This window comes from Stegostoma tigrinum, chromosome 3 (assembly GCF_030684315.1).
Source record: "Stegostoma tigrinum isolate sSteTig4 chromosome 3, sSteTig4.hap1, whole genome shotgun sequence".
NCBI classification, from domain to species: Eukaryota; Metazoa; Chordata; class Chondrichthyes; order Orectolobiformes; family Stegostomatidae; genus Stegostoma; species Stegostoma tigrinum.
This window is the reverse complement of record NC_081356.1, coordinates 79817963-79839834: the sequence shown is the minus strand read 5'-3', so window position 1 is coordinate 79839834 and position 21872 is coordinate 79817963. Positions and strand designations below refer to the sequence as shown.

The 21872-nt window shown below is 41.4% G+C and overlaps 1 protein-coding gene across 3 annotated transcripts in view; it reads left to right on the top strand.

Annotated features, from left to right (window-relative positions):
- Nucleotides 1–21872, top strand: part of LOC125451335 (calcium/calmodulin-dependent protein kinase type IV-like) — a 105414-nt gene that overhangs the window by 77321 nt on the left and 6221 nt on the right. For all 3 annotated transcript variants that reach the window (XM_048528352.2, XM_048528354.2, XM_048528353.2), the window contains 4 exons: nt 2595–2685; nt 6935–7009; nt 11776–11851; nt 12127–12253. In XM_048528352.2, the coding sequence (XP_048384309.1) occupies nt 2595–2685; nt 6935–7009; nt 11776–11851; nt 12127–12253 (369 nt within the window). The remainder of the gene's footprint in view (nt 1–2594; nt 2686–6934; nt 7010–11775; nt 11852–12126; nt 12254–21872) is intronic.

Below are 21872 nucleotides of genomic sequence, written 5' to 3'. Positions count from 1 at the left end.
AATTGCAAGCCACAAATAAACATGTAACTCAGCCAGGGGACTGCGGGCCATTTGGCAGCCATGAAAAACTTTCAAACCTTCTGTCAAGCCTTCAAATTGTTTCTTAAATTATTTCACATTGACTTCTTATTGCTTTATATTAATTATCACTGGGACTATCACTGTTGATAACACGGTTCTCTAGAAATGATTAACTTGCTGTAGACAGTTGAAGAATTTTATAGGATTGACAGCATTCCTGTCAAGGTCAGGCAGATTGCTGTTTTTGCAGTGATAGCCTGTTGCCCTGATAGGTGAAGGATCTATTGGTGATCATCCAGTCATACCTTTGCCTTTCAGCCTCGTGTAACATTGAAATAGACTTTAGGAAGTAGACGGTGTCAGTCTTATAGCTAGTTTATTGGTTAAAGTCATTAATTCCTGTACATATCTGAGGTAATGAAAATCCCTGTGTATTTTATATTAATATGTATAATTTTAATGTGTATTTTTGCAAAATGTTTCTTTTTGACTCTGTGCTAGTCTAATACTTATGAGTTGGTTTTCTAATCAACCCATGTAATACACTAGTGGAATGCTTGGCATTAATTAGGCTTGCAATCTCAAGAGTATTGATTTTCTGGGGACAACTTGACAGATTATGGAGTGCAATCTGATTGATCTCTCTCTGGAGGTGCAACTGATGTAAAAATTAGTTTCATCTGAAATAATGGCATCACATTTCTTCCTATGTGACCATTGATTTCTGGTTAAAGAAGCAACATGTTCAAACGATTGAACTCAAAAATTCTGCTTTAAAGACAAACCGGCTTGTCAAATAGTCAGTTCTACTTTTGCATTGTCTTGGTTAGCTCACGAGATGTTCAGTTTGAATTGTTTCGTACTTTGTCAAATTCTCAGATGTGAAAGGCTGAATCTGAATCTGAAACACCAAAAATCATAGAGATTGAATTTTTTGTCTAATTGGAAAATAAAGTATGGTGATGATCATAGTGACGATGTTAAAGCTGTCAAACACTAATGCATGTAATGATCAGCATTTTGTGGTGGTAGTGATGGTAAAACTGTCAAATGAAACTGACAGCAACAACTGGAGCCCCAATGTCTGCAGTTAAACATAAAAATTGGGAAGCTGTTGTCTGATTGTATGCTTCTGTAAAAGGTACACTATTAAGGTATCTCCAAAGTGTAGTCAATAACAAATCATTGGACAGACAAGAATTTCCACTCGTACTGTAGCCTGTTGTCTTCCTACAAATTGCAGGACTGATGAAGCACCACTTTGGGTGAATGGCATTGGTTCCAGGCTGCAGTCCTCTTTCATAGAGACGATACTCATTCCCCCACCTTCACCTCTCCACCAGTGCCCCTGTTGTCTGTCATGCTGTAGTGGTGCAGTCTGCTGTCAGGCCTTCCTGCCACACAACTGCTTAACCTTCAAAGCTTATCCTCCATCACCTCCAGAAACCTTCTACCAACCATGGAATAGCCATAGTACTAAGTAGGATCACTACGACAGCCAAAGACAAGCATTAAGGAAATATTCAAAGTTGACATATGTTTACAAAGAGTAAGATTTCATTAATAAATGTGTTTTGGAATACTTATTTTGCGGTGGATTATAGTTCTATATTGTAGCCAAGCAGACAATATGATGGCTAGTGACAGAGGGAAGGTAAGGCATGTAACAATTAGCAAATAGGAAATTGAGCTGGAGGTTACTCGTCTCATATTTGGACATTTTCTTCAGATACAGCCCAAACAGAGAGTTACTTGTCTCCCCGTTTTCAGTTCCTCCTCTTCCACCTCATGTTCCTTCTCTTCATCTGTTCACTGTTTATTTCATGGCAAAGATAGTCCCCTCTATTTTAGGGAAGACTGTAGTGCAATGGTAATGTCACTGGGCCAGTTATTCAGGATAATGTTCTCGGGACATGGGCTCAAGTCCTAACATGGTAGATGATAATATTTGAATTCAATAAAATCTGTAATTAAAAGGTAACCTAATGGTGACCATTTAGCTTATAGTTGTTGTGAAAACTGATATGGTTCACTAATGCCCTTCAGGGAAGGAAATCTGCTATCCTCACCTACATGCATGTACCTCCAAAATGACCATTCAGTTCAAGGGTGTTTGGGAACAGCAATAAATGCTGGCCTTTTCAATGATGCCTGTGTCCCATTCAAGAATTTTTTAAAAAGCTGCAATTTCTTTTTGTGCAACACAGAAAGACTGTGTGGAGTGGGTCAAGAGGACAGGTGTAGAGCAGGGTAAGGGGAGTATGCATGGAATGTATGAAGGAGCAACAGGTCTGGAGTAGATGAAGAGGACTCTGGGGTCCAAAGCAGAGAAGGGGTGTTGCGTTCCAGGGGAAGAGTGAGGTTGTCAAATAGGGCTTGGGGGTGTAAGTGGTCTGGGGAGGTATACTTGGGAGTATATAAAGGAAGTATGAGGTTAGTTTAATAGTTGCTCGGGAGTTACAATCAAATATGAAACCACACCATTGTAGTCCTCATGGTAGTAATGGAGAGTCATGTCTAAGCTGTTAGTAACTGTACTCATTTTCTTGTGTATTCCTTTCTTTCTTGTTTAGTATCTGCATGAAAATGGAATCGTTCATCGTGATCTCAAACCTGAAAATCTTCTCTATGCTTCTCCCTCTCCAGATGCATTGTTAAAAATAGGTGAGTTGTTTACATAGTTATCACACTCTACAATTGCATGAAACCCTAAAAGCCAAATGACATTTTTGGTCAAAAATTGTCTTGCTGCTTTTCCTTTTTGCAACGAAAATTACTAAGCTATTAAGTACAGAAAAGTACTATCGTATAATGTGGTTGCCAATTTAAATACATTGAAAGAACACTCCACATTCAGTTCAAAAATATGAAAAATGTGTAATATTTAATCACTTAACAAATGTTTTAAAGTGGGTGTTAGTTGAATTTTCTTTAGAAAAACATAAATTAGTAGAGTCTGTTACAATCGTATCAGAAATGATCAACAAATTTCTTTTGTATTTACCCAAATAGGAGAAGTGTGGCAAGTGTATCTCAATTCTGGTTCAAGTGCAACATTTAACCCAGCAATTAGAAAGCAGAAAGTATAGACTAGGAAAATCTCATCCTTGTTTGTGTCAAACAAGCCATCAGAACCTCTTAACACTATCAAATGAAGAAATTTAGTTTTAAGTTTTAAAATGTTAACTAGCTGCATAAAGTTTTCAAGTTGAACTCAGGGTCTCAAATCAATATTCAGTTACACAAAACAAGACAAATACCCACCAATTACCTACCTGCTGTCTTGTGGTTTCACGCTTGGATTTTGTTGACTTGTTTTAACTGCCTTTTTCTGGGATCTGTCTATGCTCAATGTTCCATTTGACCTCACTGCCACTTCTCCTGAATGCCATACAGCATCGACCCTGTCTGTCTGTTTTTGGGACTCTTCTGCACTTGCTTCTCTTCTTAACTTCACTGCCACATTTTCTAAGTTCCACAAGAGTTCTGGCACTGGTCTGTCTGTTTCTGGGATCTGTCTCCTCTCACTGCTTCTTTTAACCTTGCTGCTGCTATTCCTGAACCCCACACAGGACTTTTGCAGGTGTGTCTGCTTCTTCAGATAAATTCCATTAGCTGCAACTATTCAGACAAATGGAGAAAAGCATTTCATTACATTGCTAGTAAATGGTGAACAGCCATTAAGATAACAAAAAGTAAGTTATGCCCCACAGAATTGCAAGACTGACCTTTTGTTTATAGTCTGGCCCACTTTACTTTCTGGTCAATGGCAAACTCGAGAATGTTAACAGTGGGAGATGGTTAGATTAGGTCTTGTTGTAATTGTTCATGATCGAGCACTTGAGTGGCGTGAATTTGGCACTTTGCAGTCCAACATGAACATTGTCCAAGCCTTGTTGCATGTGGCTGTGGACAACTTCAATATTCGAGACGACATGATTGATGTTGAAACAATGCAATCATCAGCAACCATTCCCTACTTCTGACCTTATAATGGAGTAAAAATCATTGAACCAGCTGAAGATGGTTGGATCCAGAACACTATTTTGAGGAAGTCCTCACCGGTGGCATCAGACGGAGATGATTAGCTTTCTTTTCTGCAAGATATGACTCCTATGTAATTCCCATTAGCTCTTTGAGGCCGCAGTTGGATGAATACTGCCTTGATGACAATGGAACTCATCCTCACGTCTCCTCTTGAATTCAGCTGTTTTCTCTATATTTAGACCAAGGTTGTAATGAAATCTGAAGCTGACAGAACTGAACCAACATTTGTTGAGCAGGTTATTGCTCAGTAAGTGCGACATTACAGCACTATCAATGACATCAACAAAACCCTGTTGATGACTGCGAATAGACTAATGAGCTGAAAATTGACCAGATCAAATTTGTCCTTTTTGAGGACAGTACACACTGAGGCAATTTCCCAGGTTTGTGGGTAGATGCTGGTATTGTCATTGAGCAGGAACAACTCACCAGGCATGTAGCTAGTTCCGTAAGTTTTCAGTGCTATAACCAGATTATTGTCAAGTCCCAGAGCCTTTACTGCATCTAGTGTCTTCATTATTTTATATGATATGAATTGGCTGAAACTCATTTTTTACGTTGATGTGCTGGGCTCTGCTATTGTTAAGGAATGAGGATGTTTGTACAGAAATAAAATACAGCACAGGAAAAGGCTCTTCAGCCCACCAAGCCTGATTTAGACTCGCTACTCATTGCCCATTCATGGTTTTTATTCTTCTGTTCACCTCCTATTCGTGAGTTTATCAAGATATGCCTTAAACTTTGCTAATGTGCCTGCTTCCTTCACTTTGACTACCAGTACATTCCAGGCACCCACTACCTATTGTGTGAAAAATTTTCCCCACACTTCTCCCCTCTTATCAGGTTGCCCCTCAGCCTCCATCTTTCTAGTGACAACAATTCGAGTTTATCTAGCCTCTCCTCATAACTAAAACCCTCCAGATCAGGCAAGATCCTGGTAAACTTTCACTGCAACCTCTTCAAAGCATTCACGTCCTTCTGGTAGTGTGGTGACCATAACTGCATGCAGTATTCCAAATGTGGCCTAACTAAAGTTTTATACAGCTGTAACTTAACTTGACAACTTTTAAATTGTCCCAGCCAATGAAGGCAAGCATGCTGTATGCCTTCTTGATCACCTTATCCACCTGTTTTGCCACTCTCAGAGATGTGTGGACCTATACGCCAATATCCCTCTGTATGTCAGTGCTCCTAAGGGTTCTACCATTTATTGTTTAATTCGTGCCTGAATCTAATCCGATCAAATGTGACTTTGATGTTTTGGACTTTTAAGAACAAAGAAAATTACAGCACAGGAGCAGGCCCTTCGGCCCTCCAAGCCTGTGCTGATCAAGATCCTCTGTCTAGACCTGTCATCTATTTTCTAAGGGCCTGTATCCCTTTGCTCCCTGCCCATCCATGTACCTGTCCAGATACATCTTAAAAGACACTATCGTGTCTACATCTACCACCTCCGCTGGCAATGCGTTCCAGGCACCCACCAGCCTCTGCATAAAGAACTTTCCACACATATCTCCCATAAACTTTCCTCCTCTCACTTTGAAATCATGACCCCTAGTAATTGAGTCCCCCACTCTCGGAAAAAGCTTCTTGCTATCCACCTTGTCTATGCCCGTCATGATTTTGTAGACCTCAATCAGGTCTCCCCTCAATATCCGTCTTTCTAATGAAAATAATCCTAATCTACTCAACCTTTCTTCATAGCTAGCGCCCTCCATACCAGGCAACATCCTGGTGAACGTCCGCTGTACCCTCTCCAAATAATCCACATCCTTCTGGTAACGTGGTGACCCAGAACTGTACGCAGTACTCTAAATGTGGCCAAACCAAGGTCTTATACAACTGTAACTTGACCTGCCAACTCTTGTACTCAGCATCATAGAAATATCTATGTTACGAAAAGAGAAAGAGAGCATGAGATAAGTCAAACTGGAGTTGGAAGGGGAGATAAGGCTTTCCAGATCTCCTGCAGTGCCCACCTCTGAAGTGTATTCCCTTCCCAAAGACATTCCAGCACAAATGTATGGTCTAGGCTCTCCATGAAGGGTGATTCATAAGTCCTATTCCTCTTAGCTCTTTATCAATTGTAGAGGAATTGAATTCATCAATCAGATAATCTACCTGTGTAGGAATGACACATGCTGGCAGATCACCAATATTATGTGAATTTAGCTTTGAATGTAATTTATTGCAGTTTCAACCCTCTGCAGCTTTATTGATGACTGCTGTTAAACATGATTTAACAAGTCTAAATAAAATGTTATGATTAAAATAAAATTACTTAAAGTAAAAGATTACAGGTAACCTATTATCAATTACTTTGGTATTGTAAAATCTTGGGTTGAGGTAACAGGTAAAAAAATCACCCAGTTCTCTGGAACTTCGTTGTGTCTGCTGAACACCTTGATTACATTATTGATTTGAATTGTACCCAGATCCCAATTACTGCCCACTTTGGACTTTGCAATTCAAACAGACTAATGTTTAATTATTCAAGTCCATTATTTGTTTAAATTTAACACATACATGTTAATTTCCAAGTTTATCCTAGACACTGTGCCATTGTACAAAGGCTATTTATATATTAAAAGAGCTGAACTGAGTTAGTTTTTTTAAATGTATTTCTAAGGAAAACTGACAAATCTCAATGAACAGTTGTTTGACAGATGTATGTATCAACCCATGCTTGAACTCATCCCATTACTGCAGCTATAGGAAGGAAAGGCCTTAATAATTGAATGCCCCAGACACTTAACATTCAGAACTCTTTTTGGAAACAATTTCATAAAGTTCATCTTTAATCTTTCCAGAGGAAAAAAAATTGATAAGGAAGATAAAATAGTCAGTCTTTTTCCCTTTTTTTCAGCTGACTTTGGACTTTCCAAAATTACAGAAGATCAAGTGACCATGAAGACTATATGTGGAACACCAGGATACTGTGGTAACTTCCAAAAGCTGTTTATGTATCCCAGAAACTGAAGCTAGTCATATAAATACTGTGGCTACAAGAGCAGGCCAGAGGCTAGGAATCCGGTCTCAAGTAACTCCCCTCCTGACTCTTCCACTTGCCTGAGTACAGCTCTAACAATATTCAAGAAGCTTGATGCCATCCAGGACAAAATAGCCTGCATGATTGGCACTAAATTCACAAGCATCCACTCCCTCCACAGCTGATGCTCTGTAGCAGTAGCTGTAAGATGCACTGCATTTCTTAACATAAAAACACTTCAGGATGATGTGTTGCCTCTCTGGTACTAGGGCCAAGGGCATTTTGGAGTGTTTGCAGCAGATTTGCAAAGGGGAGCATGAGTGGTCAGAGATTGTTATACAGATTGGTACCAATGACTTTGATAGAAAAAGGGATGAGGTCCTGCAGAGTGAATGTAGAGAGTTAGGCAGAACGATAAAAAGCAGCACCTCGAGGATAGTAATCTCTGAATTACCCCTGATGCCATCTGCTAGTGTGAGTATGAATAGGAGGATAGGACAGTGGAATGCGTGGCTGAGGGGGTGGGGGGTGTGTGCAGGGCTGCGGATTTTTGCATCATTGGAATCTCTTCTGGGGCGGAAGTGACCTCTACAAGAGGGACAGGTTGCACCAGAACTGGAGGGGAACCTAAATCCTGGTGGAGAACTGCTCTGGCCAGGGGCTGGAACTCTAAGACAGAGTGAGGCAAGAGAGAAGGTTGAAGCTGGTACAGAAGTTAAAGACTGTGAGATAAATGGACAAGGCAGGCAAGAGCACAACAGAGGACAAGTGAAGACTGATAAAATAAGATGCGTTTATTTCAATGCAAGAAGCCTGACAAGTAAGGCAGATGAACTGAGTGCAATAGTGGGAATGTGGGAATGTGATATTGTAGCTATTACAGAAATATGACTTAAGGAAGGACAGGAGGAGTAGCTCAATGTTCCGGGATGTATGTGCTATAGGAAGGGTAGAAGGGGAGCAAGAGAGGAGGGGGAGTAGTGTTTTGGATTAGGGAAAACATCACGGTAGTACTTAGAGAGGATATTCCTGGGGGAATCATCTAGTGAAGCGATATGGTTGGAAATTAGAAATAAGAAAGGTGTGATCACTTTGATAGGATTAATTATGGAACCACCCCCCCCCCCCCCCATTAGTCAGCAGGAAATTGAGGAGCAATTATGTAGAGACATCTCAGATGGCTGTAAGAATAATAAGGTTGTAATAGTAGGAGATTTTATCTTTCCAAACATAGACTGGGGCTGCCATAATGTTAAGGGCTTGGATGGCAGGAATTTGTTAAGTGTATTCAAGAAAACTTTCTCAACATAGATAGCCCTACTAGAGAAGGGGCATAGCTCAATCTCCTCTTGGGAAATAAGCCAATTTTGATGATATTAGACAGGAACTTTCAAAAGTTGACTGGTGGAGGCTGTTCACAGGTAAAGTGGAAGGCTTTCAAAAGTGAGATTTCAAGTACAGCATGTTCCTGCTCCTGTGAAGGGCAAGGCTGGCAGGAGTAGGGAACACTGGATGACTAGAGATAATGAGGCTGTAGTCAAGAAAAAGAAGGAGGCATATGTGTGATATAGACAGTTGGGATCAAGTGAATCCCTTGAGGAGTATAATGGGTGTAGGAGTACACTTAAGAGGGCAACCAAGAGAATACAAAGAGGACATGAGAGAGCTTTGGCAGATGATGTTAAGGATATCCAAAGAGATTCTATGAGGATATTAAGGGCAAAGAGTAACTAGGGAGAGAATAGGGCCCCTTAAAGATCAAGGAAGCTATCCGAGTGTGGACCCACATGACATGACTGAGGATCTAAATGAATATTCTGTTTCAGCTTTATCATAGAGAAAATCGTATGGAACTAGGGAACCCAGGAAAATAAATATTGTGTTTTTGAAAAGAGACCGCATTACAGAAGAGGAAGGACCTGGAGGTCTTAAAACATATAAAGGTGGATAAATCTCCATGATCTGATCAAGTGTATACCAGGACATTTTGGTGTCCTAACAGGGATATTTGTATCATCAACAGCCAAGAATAAAGTGCCCGAAAACTGGAGGGTGGCTAATATTGTGTCCTTATTTAAGGAGGACTGCAAGGAAAAGCCTGGGAACTAGAGACCAGGGAACCTAGTGGGTAGGTTGGTGTTCTGACCTACTTGATATTTACATGCCTTGGTTGGCTTGGGGTGGTTGGCAAACTGAGCATATAAATAACAAGTGGGACAGAACACTACCTCTTCAGCGGAGCCTCACTGATGATGTTACCCAGCATGGTGACGAAAGGTCTGCAATCAAACACACTGGCTCGGCGAGCAAGTCAACAACCTCATCCACAACTTGAGCGGCAAATCTTCTCAAAAAAATCTTTAACATGGGTAGGTTGTTGGAGGGAATTCTGAGAGACAGATCTACATGCATTTGGAAAAGCAAGGACTGATTAGGGGTGGTCAGCAAGGCTTTGTGCTTGGGAAATTGAGTCTCTCAAACTTGATTTAGTTTTCTGACAATGTGACCAAGACAATAGATGAAGGCAGAGTAGTAGACTTTGTCTACATGGACTTTAACAAGGCCTTTGACAAGGTTCCACATGGTAGGTTGGTTAGTAGGGTTATATCACATGGCTTACAGGGAGAGCTAGATTGGATGCAAAATTGGCTTGATGGTAGGAGGCAGAGGGTGGTGGTAATGGGTTGTTGTTCAGTCTGGAGGCCTATGATCAGTGGGTCCACTTGTTTACCATTTATATAAATGGTTTGGATGAGAATATAGGAGGCATAGTTAGTAAGTTTGCAGATGACACAAAATTGGTGGTATAGTGGACAGTGAAGAAGGTCAGCTAAGAGTACAACAAGGTCTTGATCAACACGGCCAAGGAATGGCCATTGGCATTTAAATTAGATAATGAGAGGTATTGTGTTTCAGTATGACAAACCAGGGCAGGACTTACACAGTTGATGGTAGAGCCCTGGGGAATGTTGAACAGAGAGATCTAGGGATGCAGATAATAGTTTTTTGAAAATGGCACCACAGGTAGACATTGGAGAAGAAGGTGTTCGGTACACTTGCCTTCACTGGTCAGAACATTGAGTCCAGGAGTTGGAACATTGCGTTATGGCTGTACACGACATTGGTAAGGCCACATTTCGAGTACTGCATACAATTCTGGTTGTCCTGGAACAGGGAGCAAAAAAGATTTACAAGGATATTATCAGGTTCGAGTTCTAAGGAGTGGTGGATCGGCTGAGAGTATTTTTTCCCTGGAGCATAGGAAGCTAGGGGGTGACCTTATAGACGTTTATAACATTATGAGGAGCATAGATAAGGTGAAAAGCCAAGTTCTTTTCCTGAGGGGGCAGTGTCCAAATCTAGAGGGTTTAAATTAGGTTTAAGATGAGAGTAGAAAGATTTAAAAAGGACTCTAGGGTCAGCTTTTTCACACACGGAGTGGTGCATACATGGAACGAGCTGCCATAGGAAGCGGTAGAGATGAGTACAGACATAACATTTAAAGACAATTGGACAGATACATGAATGAGAAAAGTTTAGAGGAACATGGGCCGAATGCAGAAGTATTGAGTTTGGGAAACCTGATTGGTATGGACAGGTTGGACTGAAGGCACTGTTTCTGTGCTGTGTGACTTAATGACTACCGTCTAAAGGACAAAGGCACCAGATGCATGGGAATACCACCCTCCAATTTCCCCTCCAAGCCACGCAAAATCCTGACTTGGAAATATATCACCGTCCTTCAGTTTCACTGGGTCAAAATCCTGAAATTCCCTACCTGAGGGCATTGTGAGTCTACCTTCAGCACATGAATTGCAACAGTTCAAGAACGCAGCTCACCACCATCTTCTCAAGGGCATCTAGGGAAGGGAAATATCCTGGCCAACACTGATGTTTGTGTGCCCGTGTTGTTAATTTCCTTATGTATGACATTGTGCACATCAACCCGACGACAACTGCTCACCAGAACCAAAGACCCACTGCCCACAGTGGTCAAGATCAATGTCATATACAAGATTTCCTGCAGAGACTGTGACAAACGGGAAGGAAATTAACCACAAGGATACACGAATGTCATTTGGTTGCAAAATGTCACGATCAATACTCACTCATCTCTATCCACATGGATAAGGAGAACCACCGATTCGACTGGGACAACACCAAGATCCTGGGACAAACAAAGCAGAGACAAGCACGGGAATTCCTAGAAGCCTGGTAGTCTGCTAAGAAAGCCATCAACAAACATATAGAGCTCAACCCCATTAACACCCCACGGTGAAGGAAAACCGGAAGTGAGGCAATCCAGCCCGACCGACACCAGAGTTCAAATAACAGGCGGGAAAACACAACAACGCTTCATTGGATGCTGCACTTGTGATGTTACCCAACAGGCTATTGAAATATCTGTGGAAAAACCACAAACCAGCTCAGCGAGCCAACCAACCACAACATCCACAACCCGAGCTACATATCTACTCTAAAATCTTTGAGTCGAAAATTTTTGGGAAAATTGCAGAACTCTGACCGGTGACAAAGAAACAGCAGCTATATACATCCATGTTAGAAAGTATATAATTTGGATGGGAATTTGCTTATTGTTCCCAAAATTTTGCATTGCATTTTTATACAAAAATTTGCTAAATAGGATTGTTTTGGTATTACGCTGGGTGTTTGCTTGCCTTTTGTAAGCCTCACTTTAATTTGTTATTTTCATCTAGCCCCTGAAATTTTACGAGGCTGTGCCTATGGACCAGAAGTTGACATGTGGTCAGTGGGAGTCATCACCTACATATTGTAAGAATCTGCAAAAGTAACATTGAACATTTTATTATTCCATGACATCATCTGTTCTATTAGTTGAATATAACGATTTAATTGAAAGATTAATTTATGTACTTCAGCAGCAGGAATTTAGTACTGTAGCAACGTCTGATGCAAACGCCATGATGCAAAATACCAGCAAATTAAAGGAAACTGCAAACATTCTAAGATTCTATGCTGTTTTTATTCTAATAGCTTAGCAACACGCAGGACAACTGTCCTTTGACAATTTTTTGTTTTCTTGTCAGACTGTGTGGCTTTGAACCATTCTATGATGAGAGAGGAGATCAATACATGTACAAGAGGATCCTGAACTGTGACTATGACTTTGTCTCCCCCTGGTGGGATGAGGTCTCACTTAATGCAAAGGATTTGGTAAGTGGTGACAATATTGTAAAAGATTCTGCTCAGAGACATTCTCGAGTTGATAGGGAGCAGCTTATTCTCATTAGAACATGGGCTGTTTTAATAAACAGTTTCTTTCCATTTCAGCATTTGTTTGGGGGCCGTCTTGTGGTAAAGTGGCAGTGACCTCACCCCTCCACTGAGATGCTTGGGTTTAAGTCCCAACTGCTCTACAAATGTGTGATAACATCTTTGAACAGGTTGTTTATTTTAAAAAATGAGCATATTTTCTTCTAATTCAAGAGCTAGTATTGGCTAGGTCGAGTGCAGAGGTACTTTTTATTCATTCATTTGTTGGATATTGTCATCACTGGCTGGGCCAGCATTTATTGCCCATCCCTAGTTGCCCTTCAAAAGATGGTGGTGAGCTGCGTTCTTGAGCCACTACAATTTACTTCATGTGAGTTGACCTACAATGTCATTAGGCAGGGAATTCCTGGATTTTGACCCAACAACAGTGAAGGAATGGCAATATATTTCCAAATCAGGATAAGTGGCTTGGAGGGGAACTTCCAGGTAGAGGAGTTCCCATCTATATGAGGCCCATGTCCTCTAGATGGAAGTGGTTGTGGATTTGAAAGGTACTGTCTGAAGGTCTTTAAATTTCTGCAGTGCATCTTCTAGATTGTACACACTGCTGCTCTGGCGCCAGTGAAGGAGGGAGTGGTTGCTTGTGGATATTTTGCCAATCATGTGGGCTGCTTTGTCCTGAATGGTATCAAGCTCCTTGAGTGTTGTTGGAGCTGCTCCCAATCAGGCAAGTGGGGAGTGTTCCATCACACTCCTGACTTGTGCATTGTAGATGGTGGACAGGTTTTGGGGAGGCAGGAAGTGAGATACTCGCCACAGTATTGCTAGCCTCTGACCAGCTGTAGCCACTGTGTTTATGCAGTGAGTCCAGTTGAGTTCCTGGTCAATAGTAACCCCTAGGATATTAATGGTGGGGGATTCAGTGATGGTAACACCATTGAAGGGGCAGTAGTTAGATTGCCTCCTACTGGTGATGGTCATAACATGGCATTTGTGTGCTATGAATGTTATTTGTTACTTGTCACCCCAAGCCTGGACATTGTTTACATCTTGTTGCATTTGAACATGGACTACTTCAGTATCTGAAGAGCCATGAATGGTGTTGAACATTGTGTAATCATCAGCAAACATCCCCACTTCTGACCTTGGGAAGGAAGGAAGGTCATTGATGAAGCAGCTGAAGACGGTTGTGCTTAGGACACTACCCTGAGGAACTCCTGCAGACATGTTGTGGAACTGAGATGACTGACAGCCAGCAACCACAACCATCGTCCTATATGCTAGGTATGACTTCATCTACTGGAGAGTTTGCCCCCTCGACCCATTATTCCATTTTTGCTAGGGCTGCTTGATGTCACACCCAGTCGAATGCTGCCTTGAAATCGAGGGCCGTCATTCTTGCCTCACCTCTAGAATTCAGCTGTTTGTCCATGTTTGAACCAAAACCTTAATGAGGTCAGGAGACGGGTGGCCCAAGCGGAACTCAAACTGGGTGTCACTGAGCAGGTTATTGCTGAGCAGGTGCTGCTTGATAACACTGTTGGTGACACCTTCCATCACTTTACTGATTATTGAAAGTTGACTGATGTGTCAATAATTGGTTGGATTGTATTTGTCCTGCTTTTATGTACCTGCGCACCTGATACAGGAATTGACCCCACCTGTTCGCATCACACTACTTCACAACCTAACCGTCTAGCTAACTGAGCTAAACTGGCCCCTGATAATAGTGTCATAACTCTCTGGGCATAGTGCATTATCAAACAAATACACAGTTCCTCAAAATCGTCCAATTCTTCCTAGCTGTCTAGTTCAGGTTAAAATAATATGCATCCCTGAGCTGTCTTCATTTACAGGTAACTACTTAATCCGAGGAAATTGTATAAACCAAAGTCCAAAAAGAAATATCAATTGCCAGTTTGTAACTCTATAACTTAAACTCTACACCCTTTTAAAACACCCATACACATTCAAACAGACCTATAAAGAGACAAAATGCGACACAAACACTATGGATATAGAAGAGGGGGAAAAAAAGCCAGTCTGGAAAATACTGTCCAGATTAGAGATTGAAGAGTTGTTCTCTTTGGTTCCATGTGATTCCTTCTGACTCTTTGTCAATGACACAAGCTTGTACGTACACTGATTCTCAGTCTTTGATTTACTGGTTAAGGATTCGCCCTGTCAGTGTTTTTGAAAGTGCATTACCACATTTCATTTGAACAGGGGATTTGCAAAGACAACACATCATGCGAGAAAGGTGAGGGAGAATAGCTAGCTGCTAGAGATTTCCTCTTATTTCTGCACACACAGAAGGGAGGGTAAGATGCTTTCTGTTTGCAGGCGAGATGTTTTTGCTGGATTGTTCACAGCAAGCACACGTTCCTCAGCAGGTGACTACAGTCAAGATGTTGATATGGTGATAGGCACTCTTTCAGGGCCCTCTTGGGGAACAGTGGTAGTGTCCCTACCCCTGGACTGGGAGTCCCACTCGCTCCAGAAGTGTGTAATATCATTTCTGAACAAATTGATTAGAAAAATAAAAAAAATGTGCTCTTTCATTGACCACCACCATTCATGAATGGATGTGACAGGACTGCAGAGCTTAAATCTGATCTGTTGATTATGGGATTGTTTAGCTCTGTCTATCACTCGCTGCTTGTTTGGCATGCCAGTAACCCTGTTTAGTGGTTTCACCAGGTTGACTCCTCATCTTCAGGTTTGTCTGGTACTGCTCCTGGCATGCCCTCCTGCACTCAGTTGATTCAGGGTTGATCCCCTATCTTGATGGTAGTGGTTGACTGGGGGCAATGTGGGCAATGAGGTTACAGATTATGCTGGAGTGCAGTTCTGCTGCTGTTGATGGCCCACATTGCCTCATGGATGCCCAGTCGTGAGTTGCTAGATCTGTTCAAAGTCTGTCCTGTTTAGTATGGTGATACTGTCACACAACACGGAGGTTATTCTCGGTGTAATGGCAGGACTTTGTCTCCGTAAGGACTGTGCAGTGGTCACTGTTACTGATACTGTCATGGACACATTGATCTGCAGCTGGTAGATTGGTAAGGATGAGGTCAAGTATGTTTTTGCCTCTTGTTGGTTCCCTCACCACGAGCCACAGACCCAGCCTAGCAGCTCTGACTTTTAGGATAAAACCAACTCGACCTATAGCACTGCTGCTGAGCTTGGTTGTGGGCATTGAAATCCCCCATCCAGAGTACATTTTGTACTGTGCCCTTGCCATCCACAATGTACCAATTCATCAACTGAGGGAGGATGGTATGTGGTAATCAGCAGGAAGTTTCCTTGCCCATGTTTAACCTGAAGCCACAAGACTTAATGCGTTCTGGAGTCAATGTCAAGGACTCCCAGGGCAACTCCCTCCTGACTGTATACCACTGTCCTGCCCCCTGTGCTGGGTCTGTCCTACCTGTGGGACAGGACATATCCAGAAATGGTGATGGTGGGGTCTGGGATATTGTCTATAAGGTATGATACCATGAGTATGTTCCTTGACTTGTCTGTGAGACAGCTCTCCCAATTTTGGCAGTAGCCCCTAGGAATTAGTAAGGAGGACTTTGAAGGGTTGACAGGGCTGTTTTGGTGCCTAGGTTTTTGCCAAGTGATCTATCTGGTCCAATTCCTTTGAGACTTTGTAGCAATCAGTACAATTGAATGGCTTGCAATGCTGTTTCAAAAGGCAATTGAAAGTCAGCCACATTGCTGTGGGTCTGAAGTCACATATAGACCAGACCAGACGAGGATAGCAAATTTCCTCACCTGAACGGCATTAGTGAATCAGATGGGTTTAGCCGACGATCAACAATGGTTTCATGGTCATCAGTAGATTCTTAATTCCAGATTTTTAAAAATGAATTCAAATTCCACCATCTGCCATGATGGAATTCCAGCTTGGGTCCCCCAAACATCAGCTAAATTTCTGGATTAGTGATCTAGCGATAATGCTACTAGGCCATTGCCTACACCTACCTCTGAGCAAGGAGATCTGGGTTTAAATCCCATTTGCTGGGGAGGTATGTAATTACATCTTTGAACAGCTTACTTAGAAAGTATAAAAGGAGGATCATGTGCTCGAAGTCTGTCTGACACATTAGTGTTTCTGCCTCTGAGCTAGAAGGCTAGCATTCAAATCCTACCTGTTCCAGAGGTGTACCCTTTTCCCAGGGGTAGAGTGGGCATTGGATTAGGAAGGGGATAGAGTAAGCTTGTGTTTGTAGTGAACAAAGACATAAAAATGCACAGCTTTTGGAAATACAGACAGACTCCTCCTTTGGTACGTGCATGAGTAGCAGTTTGACAAGTGGGTCAAAAGAATACAGTCATAGCGTTGTACAGTAATATTCCACGTTTAGCTTAATTGAGGACACATATCTAACAATAACAAAGAAAATTCTGATCAGCAATACTGTAAGCCCATGGTTGTGCATTAATTCCACAATCCATTGTTTTAAGAAATGAAATTAAGACCAAATAATTTCAGGCATTGATGTAATTCTGTGGCACAAATCACAAGTGATTATTGGATACTTCAAACAGTCTATGCTGTGGATCTTGGACTAGGTATGCCTGATAGATTTGAGGGTTTCTATTTAATTAAAGAATCTCAAAGAAGTAAAGTTATGTTTTGCAGTGCGACGTCTGGAATGAGCTACCAGAGGAAGTGGTGGAGTCTGGTTCAATTGCAACTTTTTTAAATGTCATTGAATGGGTAAATGAATAGGAATGGTTTAAAGAGAATGTGGGCCAAATGCTGGCAAATAGGACTAGATTAACTTAGGATATCTGCTCAGCATGGACGAGTTGTACCAAAGGGTCTGTTTCCATGCTGTACATCGCTATGACTCTATGACTGTATAACGAATAATGACTGGAAGTGAGACGTAAGGTAGTAACACCCATATGTTTTGCTTGGAATATATCTGGCCTAAATACTAATACATGCAGATTTGAATGCAATCTCAAATGCTACTTAATTACTTTTTGTCCTCGAGTATCAATGCCCTTTTAAAATTTTCCTTGAGACTCATGTGCCATCTCTGTTGAGCATGTGAGCATCCTGTTCCCAGGTTCAAAAGTCACCTGTATTTAAGCAATCGAGGTGACGTGGAGAAGTGCCATGGTCTTTAATCTGTTCTTGCCTTCTGTGACACAGTTGAGACTATTAACTAATTGTGAAGAAGGAGTTGGGAGTCATTTAAGTAAAAATAGGCTCTCTTGTGGCACTGCGGTCGTGCTCCTACCTCTGGACCAAGAGGCCCAAGTCTATGTTCTACCTGCTTCATAGGTGTGTAATAATATCTCTGAACTGGAAAACTAGATTGATTTTTCTAAAAACCTATGCTTTTCAAGTAGAGAACATCTGTTTGTGCGATCACGGTGCTTGTTAGAGAGAACTCTCTTTTTCAAGTCTGTATTCTTCACAATCTTTCAGGTACATATGAAACATATCCTGCAAGCCACTTGAAAGAGGAAGAACTATTTAAGAACCAATGTTTGTTGAATTCTGAATTGTGCAATTTTAACTTGTTTTAAGGATGAACTTGTCACACTGTCACACATCTACTGTGCCAAGAAATTATGTGTTTTAGAAAGAAAACTATTCAATCCTCTGTAGCGTTGGACAGGATGATGTGCTGTTTGACGAAAACCAAGAAGGAGGTCACTATTTACATATTTTGATGGTAAGAATGTGATAATTCTGCTTATTTGCCATTTAAGGATATTTTCTGCTTTGACAGATGGTAATTTAGCACCAGAGATAACTGGCAGTTCAGGTGGTCACACTGTTATAGGAAGGATATTATTAAATTGGAAAGGGTACAGAAAAGATTCAAAAGGGTATTACCAGAACTGGATATTTTGAGTTATAAGGAGATGTTGTATAGGCTGAACATTTATCCCTCGAGTATAGGAGTTTGAGGGGTGACCTTAGAGACTTATAAAATCATGAGGGGCGTAGATAAGGTGAATAGCAAAGGTTTTTTCCGTAGGATAGGGGTGTTCAAAACCAGATGGCATAATTTTAAGATGGAAGTGAAAGATTTAAAAGGGACCTGTGGCAACACATTCACACAGAGAGTAGTTCATGTGTGGAATGAACTGCCAGAGGAAGTGGTAGATGCAGGTACTGTCACATCGTCTAAAAGACAGGTATGTGAATAGGAAAGCTTTAGAGGGATATTGGCCAAACACAGGCAAGTGGGACTAGTTTAGTTTGAGAAACCCAGTCGGCATGTGCAAGTTGGACAAATGGTCCGTTTCCATGCTGTAGACTCTGTGGCTGCCAGAGCTTTGCGTAGATTTAAAATAAAACTTCAGAAAATCTAATTCAGAGATTTGGTAGTGAAACAAAGCACATTTGTGAAACTAGCAAAGTTTTTAAATCCCAAAATGTATTGGGGAGGTAGGGGCATCTTAGAAGAACAAGCTCCATTAATAGTCTCTTCAAAATGTCAATTACATTATTTCAAACTTTGAAAATCCAGCACTAAGAGTTATTTCAAAACATTCATCTTGGAAGAGACTGGGAGAAAATGTTGTGTTCGAACATCACCTCTCAGTTCTTTTCAGCCTGGCTTCCATTCCTCTCACAAAAGCGAGGATGAGCCACCAGCGATAATTTCACCTTTAATGTCTTCTCTGTCCTCAACAACTTTGCAAGAATATTTATAGATGACTGTCAAATCTTTCTCCACTGTGCTTCTTTACCTGGTTCCATTTGCACCTTTCATACCATTGCTTTATAGCTCCAGCAATCCAAAGGGAGCTGATTATGCCATTGGTCTAGTAATATTTTTGGGGCACAGGCTCAAATCCCATCATTGCTGTTAGTGAAATTTGAGTTCAGTCAAAATCTGGGATGATCAAAAACGCTAGTTTAATTGCAACCGTGTAATCACTGTTGATTGCTGTAAAAACCAGTTTGGTTCACTAATGCCTGCTCTGCCCTACATGTGACTCCAGGCCTACAGCAATGTGATTTACTTTTAATCACTCTCTGGGCAATTAGGTTGGTCAATAAATGTTGCCCACCTAGCAACGCCTACATTCCCAAGGATAAATTATTAAAAACAATATCATTATACACTAACTTTATCTTTATGAACAAGTACTTTATACACTTCGTTTTGTATGGCCTGTAGTTTATCCTTCAGCACGCTACTTTATATGCATACTGTCTCATGGAAACACTATTTCTAAGTATTGTTTAGTGTCTATTTACATGTTTACTGTATTAAACTCTACTTCTCTGCCACCACCCTCAAATCTGCAACTGTGACTGTGCTGTCTGACTTATCATTGACAAGAACACTGCTATCCCATTCAACTCTGGTCAGTAATATTGACATTTAGACCCTAAATACACCTCACTGCTTAGTTGTTTGCTCAGGGTAGGCCCCGCTAATGAGCAATATTAGTGCCTATTTAATTCTGAGCTGATCTGAACTTCAAACCCCATGCCCAATCCACCATTGCCATAGCCCATTTTCGCTTTGACAATCATGTTTATACCTGTCCTCCGCTCACCCCACCGCCTCTAAAATGCTTGATAACCTTTGACAACATGAGAACGTTTAATGATCTCATTGTCCTTTTTAACATCATCCTACAGAAACTCCAGTAATCTAGGACTTGCCCTTCAGTATATTCTTTTCACTCATCAGCTATATCATCACTGACCTCCACTGGTTGCTAATTCTACAATACCTTGATCTTGACATACCCAAAATAGTCTAGCCATCTCTTGATGGACTTATTGTGCCCACACGATCTTCCTATATCTTTCACTGTTTGAACTCTGAATTATGGGAAGAAGAAAACAGCTGCAGGATTGATATGCGATGTCAAGCTGTGGAAAAATGCCCTCCCCCTTCCACATGTCGCCTCATTCCTCAAACTCATCCTTGGAGGTCATGATGCACACAGTCAGTACCAGAGAAGAAGTCAACTTCCAAGATGCCAGCAGCAGGTGGGCACACAGCTTCCCTGAACAGAAAAATGGCAGAGGTGGTGACCAGTAAGAGTGTCGTGCTCAGGGCCTGGTGCCACACCTAGCAGGGTGAGTAGTGTAGACCATTCAGTTGAAAGCTTCTACTGTCTCATTCCACTAACCTTATCCAGCATGGCATTCCTCTGACTGATTTATTTTCTTAGCATATGCAAGGCATACACACCAACTTCATCCTCAAATCTTCATTTCAACAGACAACATTAAAATTTACTCTTGTCCTACTGTCCTCTCATACACATTCCTCGCATATGCCCTCCTCAAATGTTCAACTTCAATTCGTAGAGAGAAGTTCACTTCTCACACTCATAACTCTGTCCTTTCTCACTGTAAAAGAGAGCCTACAATTCCAAGGAGATGTCGCGAATGAGTGGTGGACTGCAGCAATGGCCACACTGACTGCAGTGGAGGAAGGATTAGTGATCAGCAGGGTGGCATGATACTGATAGGGAGATGGGATATCCATCAGAAACCTGGTAATGGCACTAAATGATACATTGCTGCTTGAAGCTTCATTGTTACTCATGTTAAATTATAAGACCAATACACTGTCCTTATTCTTGTGATTTGTACAATGCTAACTTGGAACCCTGATTCTCCTTCTGTCAGCACTAGTATGAAATGTTACAGAATTGAGACAAGTAGGTCATTTTCAGGTTGGCAAAATGTAACTGGTGGGGTGCCATAGGGATCATAGGTCTCGACTATTTACAATATGTTTTAATAACTTGAATGAAAGTGCAAATTGAATTGTGCACAAATTGCTGATGTTGAAAAGATAAGTGGGAAAATAAGTTATGTTATTACTACTATTATTTTAAGTTTTAATTCCCATTTCTGCTCTCCCACAGGTGCAATGATGATCCTGACAGAGGGGGAGGCCAGTGAGTTCTCAGAGGAACCATCAGCACATGACTCCTGTGTGAGCTCCACCACTGCAGGTACAGATACCTCTGTGGGTACACCAACACAGATAAGTAGGGTAGCACATCTTAAGGAGCACAGTACATGTGAGCAGGGGCAGAAGCTGGAACAGAGATAAAGCAGTGGAGAGTGCCTGTTGGAGGACAGAGAACATTCAAAGTTCTGCTCAGCTGGACACATGCCATGCCTGAGTCATCATCAAAAAAGGGGTACTTGTGGAACAACAGGAGATGTGTGTACTTCTGTAGTATTCCCAGAGACCATACATACTAACGTGGAAATTATGAAAGAATCCAAATCTAATATATGTGTCATGTTGTCTCAAGCATTTGTACTGATTACCGTCTCTGTTTTAAGATTTGTCAATCTCCTGGAGAATCAGAAACAGTAGGTCACTGAAAGTGTGCTGGTTTACACCAGTATCCTGCACACCCTGGTAAGTTTACAGAACAACTTGACAGCAGAATGCTACACTGTTGTGCCTCTAAGTGCACTTCTACTCTTGGCTAGCAGGAAGTGCAAATAGGCTGTGATAGAAAACAATAAGAAAGGAGACTCTTCTCTTACTGCCCCTACTTCTCAGCTTCTACTCCCCACCCACCACCC